Genomic DNA, 17,601 nt, shown 5'->3' with positions numbered 1-17,601 from the left:
AAAACAATAAATACCAAGACATAGTCTCGTAAAATTACAGGATTTTGAAGAATTTAAAAAAAAAACCACCACCCCCCCCTTTGGACTTCTAGACAAAAAAAGCAAGTGACTTAAGAAAGAACAAAAATTAAATTATCATCAGACTCTATAATAACAGTAGTTTATGCCAAAATAAAATTGAGTAATATGTTATTGTAGCCAAGGGGGAAAATGTGAACCAAATATTTTATATCCAAAAAAACTGACTTTCAAATATAAAAAGCATGGGCACACTATTAAAAGCATGGAGGAATGCAGGGAATACCGTTTCCGTGAGCCCATCCCGAGGCATCTACCAGACAGTGAGCTTTAGACAACCCAAAAGACCAAATGTAAGAACTAGTGGCAAATAGATGCATGACTTTACTTCTGGACTCTCCATTCTGTTCCATTGGTCTGTATGTCTGTCCTATGTCAGTGCCAAACTGTTTTGATTATTGTAGCTTTGTAGTTAGTTTTGAGATCAGGAAGTATAAGACCTCCAGTTTGGTTTTGGAAATTATGATGTATCACTGTATTTTTCTTCATGTTTCTTGTTCTTGGATTCCAACAATGAACACTAGGAGTTTCAGAAAGAAAAGAGAAAACAGAAGGAAGGCAATTACTAATGAAATAATGGTCCCAGAACTGAAAGACATGAATCTGCAGGTTGAGAGGGCCCACACAGTACCCAGCAAAATGGATGGAGAAAGATCCACACAGACAATGCCATGGTGAAACATTAGATCATTTAGTACCTAAAAGGGATGGGGCAAACCAGCTCACGTGGAAAGGCTCAGGAATGAGAAAGGCATCCACTTGCTCAATCATAGCACACATGGAGGCTAAGAGACAGGAGCAAAGCCTGGAAACATCTGAAGGAAAAGGGATACAGCTAGAATTCTAAATGCAAGCATGCTCTCCCTTAACAGTGGAGGTGGGGTACAGACATTTCCATCAATGTGAGGTGGCGCCTTCCCAAGAAAGCACTGGAAGATGTGCTCCACCAAAAGGAGGGAATAAAATTAGGAAGAGGGAACAGGGGCTCCACCACAGGCTAGATAATAAAGGGCACCCCTGGGATGATGGGGAAGGGAGATCCCAGGACAGCAGTGGGCTTGGCAGCCATAGACTGCAGTAGGATAGGAGGCTCCAAGAGGGATGCTTCAAGGGCAGGAAGGAAACCAAGAGGTCTATGAACATATCAAGAGATTCACATAAGCATGTGTTCTGCAATATGGATGCAAACACCATAAAATCCAACTGGAAGAATTGAAAATGGTTGCCTCTGGGGAGGGAGAATTGGGGGGTGGGCTGGGTGGGTCAGGGGTCTACTCTTTGTCTTTATAAGCCATCTAGAACTATTTGACCTATATTTGTGTCTAAGTTGGATGAAGGATCACCTTTTTATATGAAAAAAGTAGTGGCAAGCATTAAATATATAGTTATTTGTAACACTAAGACTAATGAGAGCTACAGTGGGAGAGAACGTGGAAGTTATATGCTCTGATAATGTCAATCTAGCACAACTATTTTTAAATGAGGGAATAATAGAGACAGCAGATGCAAAAAAAAAAAAAGAATTGTGAACTGTTTTCAGTAATGGTTGGGCAGGTGGTATTAGTATGCTATTCTGAGGCTGTTGTGTACGTATTGTGGAAGAAAGCAAATGAATCACTGTAGTATATCCCAATTCCATCATCTTCTGTGTCCTTGAAAACGAGGATTTTTAATATGCGATAAAGGTATATGTATAAACATAACATAGAAGAAGTTACATAAAAACACTGCAGTGTGAATTTGAATTCGATGTATTCATAACCTAGTTCTCTGTCCACTGAAAGGCCTAGGAAGATTGACCAACCCTGTAGCAATGACAGTGAAGCTTCCTGGTACCCAAACTGTGTTCTTGTGATACAATTTACCACTAAAAGAAAAAAGACTTTGTGGAAAAATACTAATTTCAGGACTGGGCAGGAAAGATGCAAGATAAGTTTTGAATAACTTGTCATACCAGATACAAAGGAAGTTATCAAAGACCACTGGTCTCATGTCAAAAGGACCCAGGAGCCAACCTAAGAGGTTCCCACTGGCCACAGATGGGACAGATGAGTTAAATAAGAATGAAAATAGAAGTGGATTTAAAACCATCAAATACTTTTAAATCTGAGTCCATTTTTATACTTTTAAAAATTAACTGGTCATGTTTGGTAGATACAAGAGAACAAATTTATTATCTTAAAAATTAGTAAATAGGGACTTCCCTGGTGGTCCAGTGGTTAAGAATCTGCCTTCCAATGCAGGGGATGCAGGTTCGATCCCTGATCGGGAAACTAAGATCCTATATGCTGCAGGACAACTAGAGGGCCCACACACCACAACAAAGAGCCCACACTGCAACTAAGACCTGACACGGCCAAATAAATAAATAAATATATATATATATTTTTAACTAGTAAATAAAAGGGAAAAGATCAAACATCTGCTGTTACTGGGTGAACTGAACCTACTAACCAACTAATATGAGAGGAAGCATTTCTTTATTTAAAAAAAATTCCAACTAGTGACTGTAAAAGTTGGTAGAACCAAGAATATCACCATTTTGCAACCCCCAATGAACTAATGGATCTAGGCACTGAGCATCAATGACTCCCAACAGCATAAAAAGAGAGATAACCAGACATAATGTGCTTCCTGATGAGAGAGCCCGTGACACATGACCTCTAGTCTTGCCAAAGAGATTGAACCTGAGTCTGATCAAGCCTCTGGATCCAACTTTCAAATTTCAGGAAACACAAAGGACAGTGGAACATGCTAAATCTTCCGTGTGCAGGAAATCAGCAAATCCAGACTCTGGGAAACTTTCCAGGTCAAACGCCCCAGGTGCTTCAATAGATAAATTGTAATATTTGTTAAAAACGGGTGGAGGGAGGCCTGAATATAAAAAGTGAATTAAAAGATATAAATTTTTCAAATGGGTAAGACCGAACTGTAGAGTCTAGGGATGCACACTTAGGTAAAAAAAACATAAATGCAAAGCAGTGCTTGCAATAAAACTCAGAGAAGTAATTTCTTTTGGAGGGAGGGTGGGGGCTGTGGGTAGGATGGGGTCTATGGAGGGGCTTCTAGGTGCCTGAGAAAATTCTGTTCCCTGATCTGAGTACTAGGTACAAGGGTGTTGGCTTTATTATAATTCACAAGCTATGCATTTATTTTGCATGGTTTTCTGTATCTGTATATAATAAAAACAAAAAGTTAAAAGAGAATGAAGGGGCTTCCCTGGTGGCGCAGTGGTTAAGAATCCGCCTGACAATGCAAGGGACACGGGTTCAAGCCCTGCTCGGGGAAGATCCCACTTGCCGCAGAGCAACTAAGCCCGTGCACCACAACTACTGAGCCTGCGCTCTAGAGCCCGTGTGCCACAACTACTGAAGCCCGTGTGCCTAGAGCCCACACTCAACCAAAGAAGCCACTGCAATAAGAAGCCCGTGCACCCCAATGAAGAATAGCCCCCGCTCAACACAACTAAAGAAAGGCTGCGCACAGCAACGCAGACCCAACACAGCCAAAAGTAAAGAAATATATAAATAAAAATTTTTAAAAAAGAGAATAAAGAAGGAGAATCCTATTAAGAATATAAGTATAAAATAGAAGTTTAAGTGGAAAAAAACAGGTTGCAGAATTATTCAATATATTTACTTTATGATTCATTTTTTATGAAAAATAGGGTAGGGGGCACTAATACCCTCTGAAAGGTAATCATCCAGGTTTAATTGTTGTTACCTTGATAGGGATAGATACTTTACTATCTCTTTGGGATATTTGATTAATAGGGGAAAATCTATTAATAATAATAAATATATACATAGTTTGTTTTACTTTGAAATCATTCCAAACTGACAAAAGAGTCCCATGTGAAATACAAAGACCTCCTGTACATCATTGACCCAGATTCATACTCATTATTAAAATTTTGCCTCATTTGCTCACTTTCTCTATATTTGACAATTAGTTGCAAACATCATGTCCCTTTACCTCTAAATGCGCCTCCAACTATCTCCTAAAAACAAGTATATATTATATATATATAATTTTTAAATATGGACATATATAATTATTAGCCTTGAAAATGTGCAGGGATTTTATATCAAATTAGATAAAGTATATGAAAATACTACTTTAAACTGTAAAGAATTATTATTAAGAAATGTATGTCTCTTTTTCACTTGATATGCCTTAAGGTAATTGAAGTTTAAAGAAATTAGCCATTATTGGATTGCATCTTCCTATAACATAAAATTGCCATCCTTTTCAGTATACACTCAAGCTTAATTATAGTTTAATCTGTTAAATTTTCAATTACTCATGAATTTGATATTAAGGAAATTTGACATACGAAGTTCTGGAAGGTAGCAGAACTTTGAAGAATGCTGCCACACCTCTATCCCATCAGCTGCAAAGTGAGAAACTGACAGAAGCACCTGGTCTGGATTTTTTTTTTTTTAAATGTAAATTATATACAGGGGAATATAATAATAAAAACTGATGCTTCGAAAAGGGAAGACCTCATTTGGAAGAATTTTAAAACACATTTATAAACAATTTGTGGACCATATCAGCTTTTATAGAGAAGAGTGAAACCTTCTTTAAATAGTATGTAGATAGTTTGAAAATCTCAGTAGTGCCTTTCAAGATTTTCACATCTGGGTTTGGTCTATTTTTGTGCATGATGTGGGTATCTTGCCAGAAAATACAGGGCCTGTTTTTATACTTTGCAGTAAATTAAGTTTCAGTCGATGCAAATTATTTGACGAGCTAGTCACTTCCAAAGGCACAATAAAAATACTAGTTTCTGAAACGTTTGTGCTAAAATTACAGCCCCATTGAAATATACGAACTCTGACCGTAGGCCTATAAAATTGGCCCCTAGGTTTGCATTTATAAATAAGGAAGAATTAGCACCTTGGCGTGCCCTGATGTAAGATTTCCCTACGCCACGCTTCCCTGCATTCTAAAAACAAAGTTCTTTTTCTTTAGAATTTAATTGACTATTTGGGATCTTAAACTAGATACCATTCTACTATAGTCTGTCAGGTAGAGGAAATACAATGCGCTTAAGTTTACTGTAAGCGGACGGGGCGTTCTTCTGGGGGATGCAGTTTGGAGATGCTCCGAGGGCGAGGTGGCTTCTCCCCCGGAACAGCGCGGTGTTACGGTCCCCGTCTCGCCCGCAGGTGAGCGAGATGGAGGTGAACGGGCAGTTCGAGTCGGTGTGCGAGTCGGTGTTCAGCGAGCTGGAGTCACAGGCAGTGGAGGCCCTGGACCTACCGATGCCCGGCTGCTTCCGCATGCGGAGCCACAGCTACGTGCGCGCCATCGAGAAGGGCTGCTCGCAGGACGACGAGTGCGTGTCGCTGAGGTCTTCCTCCCCACCGCGTACCACCACCACCGTGAGGACCATCCAGAGCAGCACGGGTGAGTGGGCAGAGCTGGCCCCGCGCCCGGGGGGCGGCACGACTGCCCCCAGACACTGCACGTGGTCCCCTCGCTGTTATCACACGGTCACCCTTCACCAAACCCCACCCACAGCCCTCGAGGCAGCGCGTCTGCTTCCCTGCTCGCCTCTATCCCCAGCCTCCACCGGCCACATCCACGCACACCCTTCTTCCTCCATCTCCATCTCTGATATCAACAGAGGAGACTGCAACTGTGGGACCAAGAGGGATGGCACAGGGGGAAGATCTTCCCAAAACACCCACACAACATCCTAGGACCGCACACTCATCCCACCCAACTCCTACTCTCCATCATCAGGCCCTGACTTTTAGGGGTGTGACCCCTCCAGGAATCAGACACCCTGACTGTTGAGCGTCACAGAGTTGGAAAGCTTTTTAAATTCCAAGATATCCACAAAATGACTCTCCCAAAAGACCTGAAGTACCACTGTGAGAAAATAAGAAACAGATGATGCAGTAATATTGATTGCACACTTTATGAGTTTTCTTTCCTTATAACAGAAGGCAGATTTATTTCATCATTTTAAAACCTCCTAACTATATGCATACAGAACCTCCTTTTCCCTCTAAACTAATTCAGGTTTATGCTGCTACACTGTCTTTTGATCTGATTTTAGTCAGAGAGGCACGGAAGAGCTTAACTGGTTTCCATGACACTGGACCTACACAGGAACATAGTCATGGATTGTGTGTGACAGTGTACATGTGTTTTTTGGGTTTTGGGGTGCTTTTTTAAAAATAACATTTGGGTCCAAGAAGAAAATCCCCTCCATAGTTAACTAGTCTTAACTTTGATGGAATTCAGCATTACTCCAATAAAGACTAATTCTACAAAAAGATCATCAAACCAAGAGTCATTAGAAGGAAGAGTCTTGCTAGACTATTGTATTATTCAGTTTTTGTTCTAGGTGCCTCAAATGTAATTATCGTTCAGCCTAGAACGTCTGCAGGCTTGAGAATTAATAGGTTCTCAAACCTGAATTAAAATCCTACTAACTAGAAAGACGGGGTTGAGAGAGAATTTGCAAATAACCATTAGAGGTGAAACAATAGGCATTCCTTCCGGACCAATGCAAATTGGGATCTCAGGATTAGGGGAAAGATGCTTCTAGACGTTACCCTGGCTCAGCAGCCCCTCCAGAGCGCAGCAGCTCTGGCCCTGGCTGGCTGTCTCCCACCAGAGATGGTGGGTGTGCATTCCTGCTCACTAGGAAATTTCGCAAGAACAGCCCAGACGAGGTTAATAAGTTAAATAAGGTTGATTCAGAAAATGAACACATTTTTTAATTCATTCATGGGCATATTTATGTGTGTTTGCATTTGTGCACTAAGTGTGGCTTGAAGGTCTGCCTGCGCCTCTAGCTTCCTCACTGTGTCTTTGGTGTTTCCTTGTTTCCCTGACCCTACTTCCAGCTCCCGCTCAGTCCTCTTCCGTGTCTGCTCCGTTCTCTGTATAGCGGCCTCATCACCCGCCAGCTACTCTTCTGTGCTGTAGTTAGTCCTTAAACATGCAAAATGCAGATCCTTGCCCAGAAGGGCCGAGGGAAGGAAAAGGGCTACTGGCTCACCTCCACCTCCACCACCCCTGCAGGGAGCAGTGTTGGGGGTAAAGTGACAAGGACTCCAGGATGGCTGTTTTCAGATCAACTAAGAGGCGTTTGTGTTTCGTCCTTTAAGAGACAATTTACTTACTCTTTGTACTGTGCTTTTCACCCCAAATGCGCTATTCTGACCTTCCTAAGACCCTTCCCAGCTGCTCTGGGGGTTTGCAGAGTCCAAACAATAAAAATCCAGGTAAAATCCAGGTTGCCAGTTACATCGGAATTTCAGATCAATGGTGAATACTTCTGTAGTGTAAGTATATCCCAAATATTGCATGGGACCTACTTATACGACAGAATTATCTGTAGTGTCTGCAGTGTTTGCTAAATCTGACAAGCCTATCAGAGAAGGAAGTGAGCAAGGCCTGGGAGGGCGTCCTGTGCTGTTCCATTTAGAATGTAAATTAAGGGATTTCCCTGGTGGCGCAGTGCTTAAGAATCTGCCTGCCAATGCAGGGCACAGGGGTTCCATCCCTGGTTAGGAAAGATCCCACATGCTGCAGAGCAACTAAGCCCGTGTGCCACAACTACTGAGCCTGCGCTCTAGAGCCCTAGAGCCACAACTACTGAGCCTACGTGCCACAACTGCTGAAACTCACGCACCTAGAGCCCACGCTCCGCGACAAGAGAAGCCACCGCAATGAGAAGCCCATGCACCGCAACGAAGAGTAGCCCCCGCTCGCCACAGCTTGAGAAAGCCCACGTGCAGCAATGAAGACCCAACACAGCCAAAAAAATAAAATAGAATAGAATGTAAGTTCAGTTGGAGGGGCTTTAGCCAGTGGCCCTATGTGGGAGAACAGCCAAATAATAAAAGAAATAAATGAAAACACCACGGAGGTGACAGCAACTGCTCCATCTTGGGCTCCACATGCCTTGTCCTATGTCCTGGACCCCATCCACCTGCAGCCGTCTAGATGGGAAGGCTCCAGGCTTGGCTACAGCTGCAGGGGTTTAGGGTCAGGAAGATGTCACAGGGAATGGTGAAGCATAAAATATCAGATTTTTGTACAGGGCAGCCGGTGACCTCACCCTTCATCATCCAAGTCAACATTATGATATATCATTTTTACAGTCGGGGAAAAGTAAGCAAACAATTTAAGGGCTAAATATTACAGGAGTTTCTAAGTAAGTCCTTTAGAATTCTAATATCACTTTTCACAATTTCTCTACGCCATGAATTGGTTCTTTTTAAAAAGTCGCTTTAGGATATAATAAGATTCTGTGCCCTTCATTCCACTGCTCTCATAATTCCTGGGCTTCCTCCTTACCCCTCTTCCTTCTCTCTCTCTCTCACACACACACACAATTTTCCCTTTCTCTGTCATGTGATGTCAGTACCATCATATTTTCTTCTACTGGTTTCCTTCCAGTAGAAGTTTCCTTCCTACTTTCTCATAGGACCTACTAATTTTTGAAAGCGTGCGCTCATCTGTGTTAATCAGGAACTGACTTTGCTCTAATTTTAACCATTTCCCCATGTACACAGGTCAAATTTACAACCGTGTTGGGACAGGAGGTAGATTTCTCCTTTGCTCATTATTCTTGGGACATTTACAACAGATTCCATTTGTCTTAAACTTCCCTTTCCCTGAAAGACAATGCTTCGTTTTTGTCAAATGCAGTTAATAGCTATACCTTTTCTCCCCACGGACAGTCCACATTCTGAGTCTTTGATTTTTGTGTCAGCCCGTTTTGAATTGTTCAAATTTTCAACAAAATAGACACTTAAACTTTTCTCCTCCAGCCTTGTCCATTCTTTATATGAGCAAAATGACACCACCAACAAAGGTCCACAACGGTGCCTGCTGCCACGTGGGAGAATCAGGAAGATGGGCTTGGCTCTAGATGGCCCTAAGGAGCCCCTAGTAAAATGATCAAGGATTAACGGAGCCTTGGGGACCAACTAGGAGCTGAGTTAGGGAGTGATTTATAGTTATGCTTCTTTTGGTTTATTGACTTTTCGGTTTATCTAACTATGATACAGTCCTATGTTATCTCAGTATATCATCTGCTTCAAGCACGCAGATAATCTCTCCATCTAATAGATTCAACAAGTTTTTATATAATCATTGCACCTGGGACTATTTGGTGAGGATTACAGCTACCGTAGGAAAGTAAAAATTTTAAGAGGGCAGTTAGCCTTATGACTGTGGGAAAACAAGCACCCTTACCTCAATCGTCTGAATATTTTAGGTGAAAGTAGAACTTGGTGCTAGAAACAGACCCAGACCTCCACTTCAGAGTACTGGATTCGACTGGCCTCCTTGTGGAATATACAAATGCAATTGTACGCGTTTAAGGATGAGGTTTCTTTTTACTTCCGACACTAAGCATCCAGGATCTATCAAAGGCATTACCACATTGCAGCTAGACAGACTTCAATATGGTGACATCAAAAAATATATATATATATATATGGTGACATCAGGGGCCTGGATAAGCAAAAATAGTGTATCAACATCAGTGGATCTACTCATACAGATACACAGACACACACGTGGTCAGCAGAGACAAAATGCATCGTTTGTAGTTGTTACCCAGCAAGTAGTAGGCAGGAGGGTCAGTGGGTGTGGACAGAGGGAGATTTTTAAAATAAGCACGTATTGCTTTTCATGATTTTAAAAGCCAATATAATATTTGAATTAAAATAATACTCTTTGACAGAAATAGGCAGACTATCATGATATATGCTTCTCTGGTCTTTTAAGAAGTTTTCGCTTTGAAACTACAAGTCTTTAAAGGAAGCTTTATGTAGCAATAATATAATATTTATAAAAAGTAAGTATATGCCACCCTGTTGCTCCTCAAGTTTGGCCTGTGTGCTACATTCTTCTATTAGGGGAAGCTCTTAGAAATGGATGGGGTTGAACTGGTCTCCTGTTCTTGATGGAGCCCCCAGGAAGGGCAGCGAGGGCCCAGGACAGAGCGTCACCCTGGCGAGCAGCCAGGGCCCTCCAGCAGGGAGTCAACACACTTTGCCCTCTTGAGTGTGGCTTGGGGCCGCGGTGATCACAGCATGTTTTCCAGTTTGATTTTTCTAACAAGAGAGATCACATTTTTCTTTAAATAGAGACACGCTCTTCCATAATCTTAACCTCACACACTTTCCCAGCTCCAGATACAGAAGCAGTTACCTTTTTGAGCACCTGAGGTCGGGGCTAACATCCCAGGAGTTCTCACAGGTTTGGGTCATCACACCCAGGCAGCCATCCCATCTAGAAGACCACACCAAACCTACCTCCCGGCATCCTACACTCCAATCCCATACAGCCTGCTTCCCCCCCACCCCCAGCAACAGCAACAAACCCTAAACACACAAGATCTTAAGCAGAATAACATGAAGGTAGTAATTTACATTTATAACACATGCTAGGCATTCAATAATGGAGGAAAAAAAGGTAAGAGAAGATGCAGAAAAAATACTTGTTTTACTCCGATATAATTGACATACTACATCGTGTAAGTTTAAGTAACTGTGATTTAAAAACTCCCAACAAACAAAAGTCCAGGACCAGAGGGATTCACAGGCGAATTCTATCAAACATTTACAGAGGAGTTAACACCTATCCTTCTGAAACTATTCCAGAAAATTGCAGAGGAAGGAACACCCCCAAGCTCATTCTATGAGGTCACCATCACCCGGATGCTAAAACTGGACAGATACCACACTGTGTAAGTTTAAGCTGTAGAATGAGTTGATCTGATTCATTCATATGATTAACACTACAGTGTCAGCTGACACCTCCACCACAGCACATAATTATCACCTCTTTCCAGTGGTGAGAACACTTAAGACCTAGTCTCTCAGCGACTTTGAATGTAATACAGCATTGTTGACTATGATCACGGTTCTGTGCATTCGATCTCCAGAACTTATTCATCTTCTAAACGGAAGTTTGTTCTTTTGACCACTGTCTTCCCCTTTGCCCCATCCTCCCGCCCCTAGTAAACACCACTCTACTCTCTGTTTCTAAGAGTGCAGCTTTTTGAGATTCCACATATAAGTGAGATTATGCAGTATTTCTCTTTCTCTGACTTATTTCACTTAACATAATGCCCTCAGGGTCCACCCATGTTGTCACAAATGGCAGGGTTTCCTCCTTTTTGTGGCTGAATAAATGTTCCATTGTGTATCTATATACCACATCTTCATCCATCCATCCCTCCATGCACACTTATGTTGTTTCCATATCTTGGCTATCATGAATAATGCTGCAGTAATTAGCAAAAAAAAAAAATACTTAAGTACCTCACAAACTCCATACTCAACAACTGTTTGGGGACTTTCCTGGTGGTCCAGTGGTAAAGAATCCGCCTTCCAATGCAGGAGACGTTGGTTCGATCTCTGATCAGGGAACTAAGATCCCACATGCCGCGAGGCAACAAAGCCCACATGCCACAACTACTGAGCCCTCGCACCACAACTAGGGAGAAGCCCACGTGCCTCAGCTAAGACCCAATGCAGCCGAAAATAAATAAATAAAAAATAACTAATTAAAAAGTTTGGATAATCAAGGTGACTTTCCCAGGGAAATAGCGTTGCTGTTAAAATAAGTTGAATGATAAAATATTAGCAATAGAAACTTCTATATCATCCAGTCCAGGGGTCTGAAACTACAGCCTATGAGCCAGATCTAACCTGCTGCCTATTTTTGTAAAAAAAATTTTATGGGCACAAAATCACATTCATTTGCTGACACGTTGTCTGTGGCTGAGTAGTTGCTCCAGAGACCGTATGGTACAGAAAGCCAAAGATGTTTACGCTCTGGCCCTTTACCGAAAGAGGCTGCCACCCCCGATCTAATCCACAAACGCATTTTAAGGTAGGAAAACTAAGGCCCAAAGTGGTAGGCTTCTAGCTGGAGGCAAAGTCAGAATAAAACCCCAGGTGAGCCATAGCCCTTTGCTTGTTTGAGCCTCAGCTCTACAAATTCATGGAGAATCCTTAGAGTTCAGAGGAAGCTCACTTCTTTCTAACAGGCGCAAAGTTAATTAACAGGTTGTTTTTATAAAGCAATGAGGGAAAAGTTCAGAAGTCCAAAGGACAGACAGCAATTTTTTTAAACAAAGAAACTTTCCTTTCTATTCAAGATAAGAACAAGTAATAAATTTCAGATCTTGCCTGGACTGGTTCCTTGTCCCTCTGCTTATGAGGCTCTCTTCCTTGAATTTCTCCAAACATCCAAGTAGAATTGTGGAGATGTCCACTTCCTCCCATCTTAGAAGGCCTAGACCAAAAAAAAAAAAAAAAAAGGCAAGATTTGTAGTACAACTTATGCCTCTTGTGAGGCAACTGCTCTGTTTTTTATATCTGAGAAAACTGACAGTGATGACTTTTGGAAGAATTTTGGTTATAATGTTTCTTCTTTGGGGCCCTTAAGGTGACATTCTTCTGCACTCTAAGTAGAAATATTATGAAGTCATAAAATGCAAAAGTCCTGTCGACACTGAGGAAGACACAGGGTCTGAAGAGTGTCTTCTGCTTTCATCTCCTCCAGTGGTTTTGCTGCATATAAAACACCTCTCGGGGGTGTGGAGAAAAGGGAACCCTCCGACACTGTTGGTGGGAAGGTAAATTGGTGTAGCCACTATGGAGAACAGTATGGAGGTTCCTCAAAAAACTAAAAATAGAGTTGCCATATGATCCTGCAATCCCACCCCTGGGCATATACCCAGACAAAACTATAAATAAAAAAGATGCATGTACCCCTATGTTCATAGCAGCACTATTCACAATAGCCAAGACATGGAAACAACCTAAATGTCCATAGACAGATGAATGGATAAAACAGACGTAGTAGATATATATACAATGGAATACTACTCAGCCATAAATAAAGAATGAAATAATGCCATTTGCAGCAACATGGAATGAGTTAGAGATTATCATAATAAGCGACATAAGTCAGACCGAGAAAGACAAATACCATATGATATCACTTACATGTGGAATCTAAAATATGACACAAATGAACTTACATAAGAAACAGAAACAGACGTAGAGAACAGTCTTGTGGTTGCCAAGGGGGCCAGAGGGGGTCGGGGGAAGGATGAATTGGGAGTTTGGGATTAGCAGATGCAAACCATTGTATGTGGAATGGATGAACAAGGTCCTACTGCAGAGCACAGGGAATTATATTCAATATCCTGTAATAAACCATAATGGAAAAGAATATGAATATATATATATATGAATCACTTTGCTGTACAGTAGAAATTAACACATTGTTAAATCAACTATAGTTGAATAAAATAAATTTTTTAAAAAATCGCCTCTCATATAACTGATTCACTTTGTTATAAAGCAGAAACAAACACACCATTGTAAAGCAATTATACTCCAATAAAAACGTTAAAAAAAAAAAAATCGCCTCTCAGGACCAAAGTGCCAAACCTGGAGGTATCATGCACCGTAGACAGCCCTCAAATCTGCCTTTGCCCATGGGAGAGGTTGTCACAGGGCCAATAGTGATGGGGCCCCAGGGTCTTCCGGCCTTTAGCGTTGTTGTGAGGTTCAAATGAGATCATTAATAAGGAAGCACTATGTAAATTACACATCAGAATGCCTCTACCTTGGGTTTAATTTTAATCTCTCAATCTCGCTTAGTTTAATAATAATGATAATGGCTAATCTTGGAGCGCGTACACCTTGACGCGCATTATGAACCAGTTGCATAGATTATCTTGTGTAATCCTCACAAATACTCCATGACATGTATGGGATGTGATATCATCGTTTTCATCATGCAGGAAAAAATATTAAGGCTTAGCGAGTGTAAACAGCTGGACCAAGCTAGTGACAGAACAGGCTCTTAAATTCTCTTTACTCATCAATAAATGCTTAGTAAAGTATAGTATACCCTGAACTAATTTATTACAAATCTGTCTACAGAATGAGAGGCCCAGGAACTCTTTTCTTTCATTTTTCTTCCCACAAATATTCATTTAGTTCCTGCCATGTTTGAAACCTGTGTTTTCCATTAAAATTTCTGAAAATCCCTCTTTAAAAGAAACTGTTTTGATCACATATTAGTGACATGGTTTTTCATGCTGGTTTGTCTAACCCTGGGATATCTGTTTAAAGTGAAATTAAAGATTAAAAAAGAAAGAGAAATGACAATGAATAAAAAAAAAGCCTCAAAGAAGAAAATACTCTTTGGGTTTAAAATTTCATATTATACTTGGTCATTTTGACATGAAGGTGGATTTAAAAGATCAAATATCCAACCCTTGATCTAGTTATAGTGCTGTCAGCACTGAGTGGAAAAAAGAATTTTTACCAATTCACATGTAAAGTAAGCAGGTGGTAAAGTCTGTGTTGTGGCTGATGAAATCATCAGAGGTCTCTACCTTGCACTAAGTAAAAAAATACTATAATTTAATCCTGATCTGGCTGGTCTCTTGGCTGGGTTGAGCATTCATAACCCAGTTACCAAGGTCAATCAGAAAACACAAATTAGAAAATCAGACTTCTTTCCTGTGAATATGGGAAATTTCTCCAAAAAATTAATGACATGACAACACAGAACCTAAAAATCCGCTTTTTTCTCTTTCTGATACCTCCGTAGACACTGTTTTGTAATGGAATATGTGAACATATTTAAAAGCCTTCAGTAAGTCCAACATTGTCTGATCCAATTAGCATTGAACTTTAACAAATATAGTAGAATAATAGTAACTAAAAACCATATGTGTGATTAATGCTAGCACTTGGACAACCCTACACAGCTCCAGCTAGTAAATAAATCCAAGAGCCGAGCTTTTGTATTTCTCTCTGTTCCTCTTGCCATTGACTTTCTGTCAAGCATACAGGGTAACCCTTTACTGCTGCCAAGTGTCCTTACTTAAAAAAGAGAGAAGACCAAGATGAATAGTACCATGATTTTACTATATTAGCAATTATATAAGAAATAGTCTTATATTTATCGTAATGAGAAAGCAATGATCATGTCACTATTAACACTGAAAGTTTTCTTTGCCATCTGCTGGTGTCCTACTGACATGTAAATTCCACCAGCATACAAGATAACTTTTCCTTTTTTACCCTTTTCTTTTTATTGCCATTTTTTTAACTGAAGTATAGTTGATTTACAATGTTGTGTTAATTTCTGCAGTACAGCAAAGAGACTCAGTTATACACATGTACACATTCTTTTTCATATTCTTTTCCATGATGGTTTATCACAGGGTATTGAATATAGTTCCCTGTGCTATGCAGTAGGACCTTGCTATTTACCCATTCTTTTTTTTTTTTCTTTTTATTTAATAGTTTGCTTCTACCAACCCCAAACTCCCACTCCATCCCTCCCCCTCCTCTCCCCCTTGGCAACCTCAAGTCTGTTCTCTATGTCTGTGAGTCTGTTTCTGTTTCATAGATAAGTTCACTTGTGCCATATTTTAGATTCCACATATAAGTGATATCATATGGTATTTGTCTTTCTCTTTCTGACTTATTTCACTTAGTATTATAATCTCTAGTTGTATCCATGTTGCGGCTCTTTTTTACACTTTTCTATTAATTATCAGTATTACTGAGAATACTCATAACTTCTAATTTAACTTGCAGAAGAAAATAACTAGTCTAAATTATCTCTAAAAAATACAAAAAACTGTCAAAATTTAATTAGTGTTTATCCCTACAATATTTTTTCAGTTTTATGGTTTCAAGGGGATACGTAATATTATTAAAATTAACTTTGCTGAACCACTTTTATACTTTACAGGTATATCCCTGACAAAGAATATCAGATCTGATGAACTCAAAAGCTCACTCTGAATTTCTGAGTAGGATTACCGTCCTTTGCCTCTTAAAATCCAAACTTGAATTGCTTTTGCATCTGATATCCTTATCCCATTACATACTTTCCCCCACAATTAAATTATATAATTTAAGAAAATCAGTGAGTCTATGTCATCCACTGCTTTGCCTCTAAAATATCTTATTCTCTTCCAAAATGTTGATGACGGCCAGAGAATTATGACGAGATATGAAATGTTGGCTTTTATCATTTTCAAGGAACTTCTTTCCATCATCTTTAATTTTAACTTTTTGTTTAGAAATAATTATGTATTTACAGGAAATTACAAAGATAGTACAGAAGTCACTTATACCCCTCAGTCTACCCCAATGGTTACATCGTAGATAACAATACAATATCAAAACCAGGAAACTGACTTTGGCGCAATGTATATGGGTAGTTAACACAAGTGCAGATTCTCGCAACTACCACTGCACTCGAGATACAGAACCATACCATCACGACAAAGATCTACTCTTGTCCACATTTGACCACTTTGAATCAAGTATAGAAACCTAACCTCCCTACAAGTCCCTTTGCCTTCTCTCATTTATAATATAATTATCTTAAATATTTTCTCTACATACATTGAGAGCCACATCACACAACGTTATACTTTTTGCTTCAAACGTCAAATATAATGTACAAAATATCGGAGGCGAGAGGAAGTCTATTGTATTTACCCATATTTTTTTGCCAAATTGCCAAGTTTGGGAAATTTTCAGCCATTATTTCGATGACCACTTTTTCATCCCCACCCTCCTTCTCCCATCCTTCTGGGACTCCTGTGACCCAGGAGCCACGACTTCTTCAATGCGTGGTTTGAGCAGAGTTTCCTTCGAAGAGGACATGCGTGGGCTGGCACTATCCTTTTTAAATCTCTATTAAACGACTTCTTCTGCCTGGCAAACGTCGAAACAATTCTTTCCACACAGAGATGCCCCACCTAACGTGACCCAACTTTTACACAGGGGCGACCACCCAAAATTACATTTCACTCTGCACCCTGTGCTCAGTGCCGTATCACTGTCAGAGTCCAGTATCCTCCTTCCCAGTCCTGTCTCACCATTCTGCAAACTATGGGATAGATTGTACACTCTTTAAAAATACTCAACTACGCAAAGCAAACACTCAACAATCTTGATTGAGAAAAAGGTGAAGACAAAAAACGCTCAAGGACAGCATATCCATTGTCCTTCAAACCATCTAGGATGACTTTAGTGGCATTTGTCACAGTGGCATTTTAATAAAGCACAGCGTGTCTTAAAAAGTAGTGCAAACCAGACATTCTCTGTTTATTTAGCCTTTGGAATTGCCATGTGTTTGCTTAAGTCAGATGGCAGCTACATCAATATCTTTTCCAGTTTTATTGACAGCACATTTACTGTATCCCATTAAATAAAAAGAATGTTTAAAGAAGCTTTCTTTTCAGAATTCCCTGGCTGTCCGGTGGTTAGGTCTCCATGCTCTTACTGCCGAGGGCCCAGGTTCAATCCCTGTTTGGGGAACTAAGATCCCACAAGCCGTGTAGCACAGCCAAAAAAAATAAAATAAAATAAAGTTAACAAAAAAGAAACTTTCTTTTCATTTAAAAATTAGTTACCTGATACAGCCACTATGGAAAACAGTATGGAGTATCATCAAAAAATTAAAAACATAACTACC

General features: G+C 40.2%; 1 protein-coding gene across 2 annotated transcripts in view; it reads left to right on the top strand.

The window, feature by feature from the left end:
• Positions 1–17,601, top strand: part of DLGAP1 (DLG associated protein 1) — a 321,534-nt gene that overhangs the window by 151,547 nt on the left and 152,386 nt on the right. For both annotated transcript variants that reach the window (XM_024758946.1, XM_024758947.1), the window contains exon 4: positions 5,253–5,493. In XM_024758946.1, the coding sequence (XP_024614714.1) occupies positions 5,253–5,493 (241 nt within the window). The remainder of the gene's footprint in view (positions 1–5,252; positions 5,494–17,601) is intronic.

This window comes from Neophocaena asiaeorientalis, unplaced genomic scaffold (genome assembly GCF_003031525.2).
Source record: "Neophocaena asiaeorientalis asiaeorientalis breed wild unplaced genomic scaffold, Neophocaena_asiaeorientalis_V1.1 scaffold669, whole genome shotgun sequence".
NCBI classification, from domain to species: domain Eukaryota; kingdom Metazoa; phylum Chordata; class Mammalia; order Artiodactyla; family Phocoenidae; genus Neophocaena; species Neophocaena asiaeorientalis.
The sequence above is the reverse complement of the archived record's forward strand: the minus strand, read 5'-3'. Positions and strand labels throughout refer to the sequence as shown.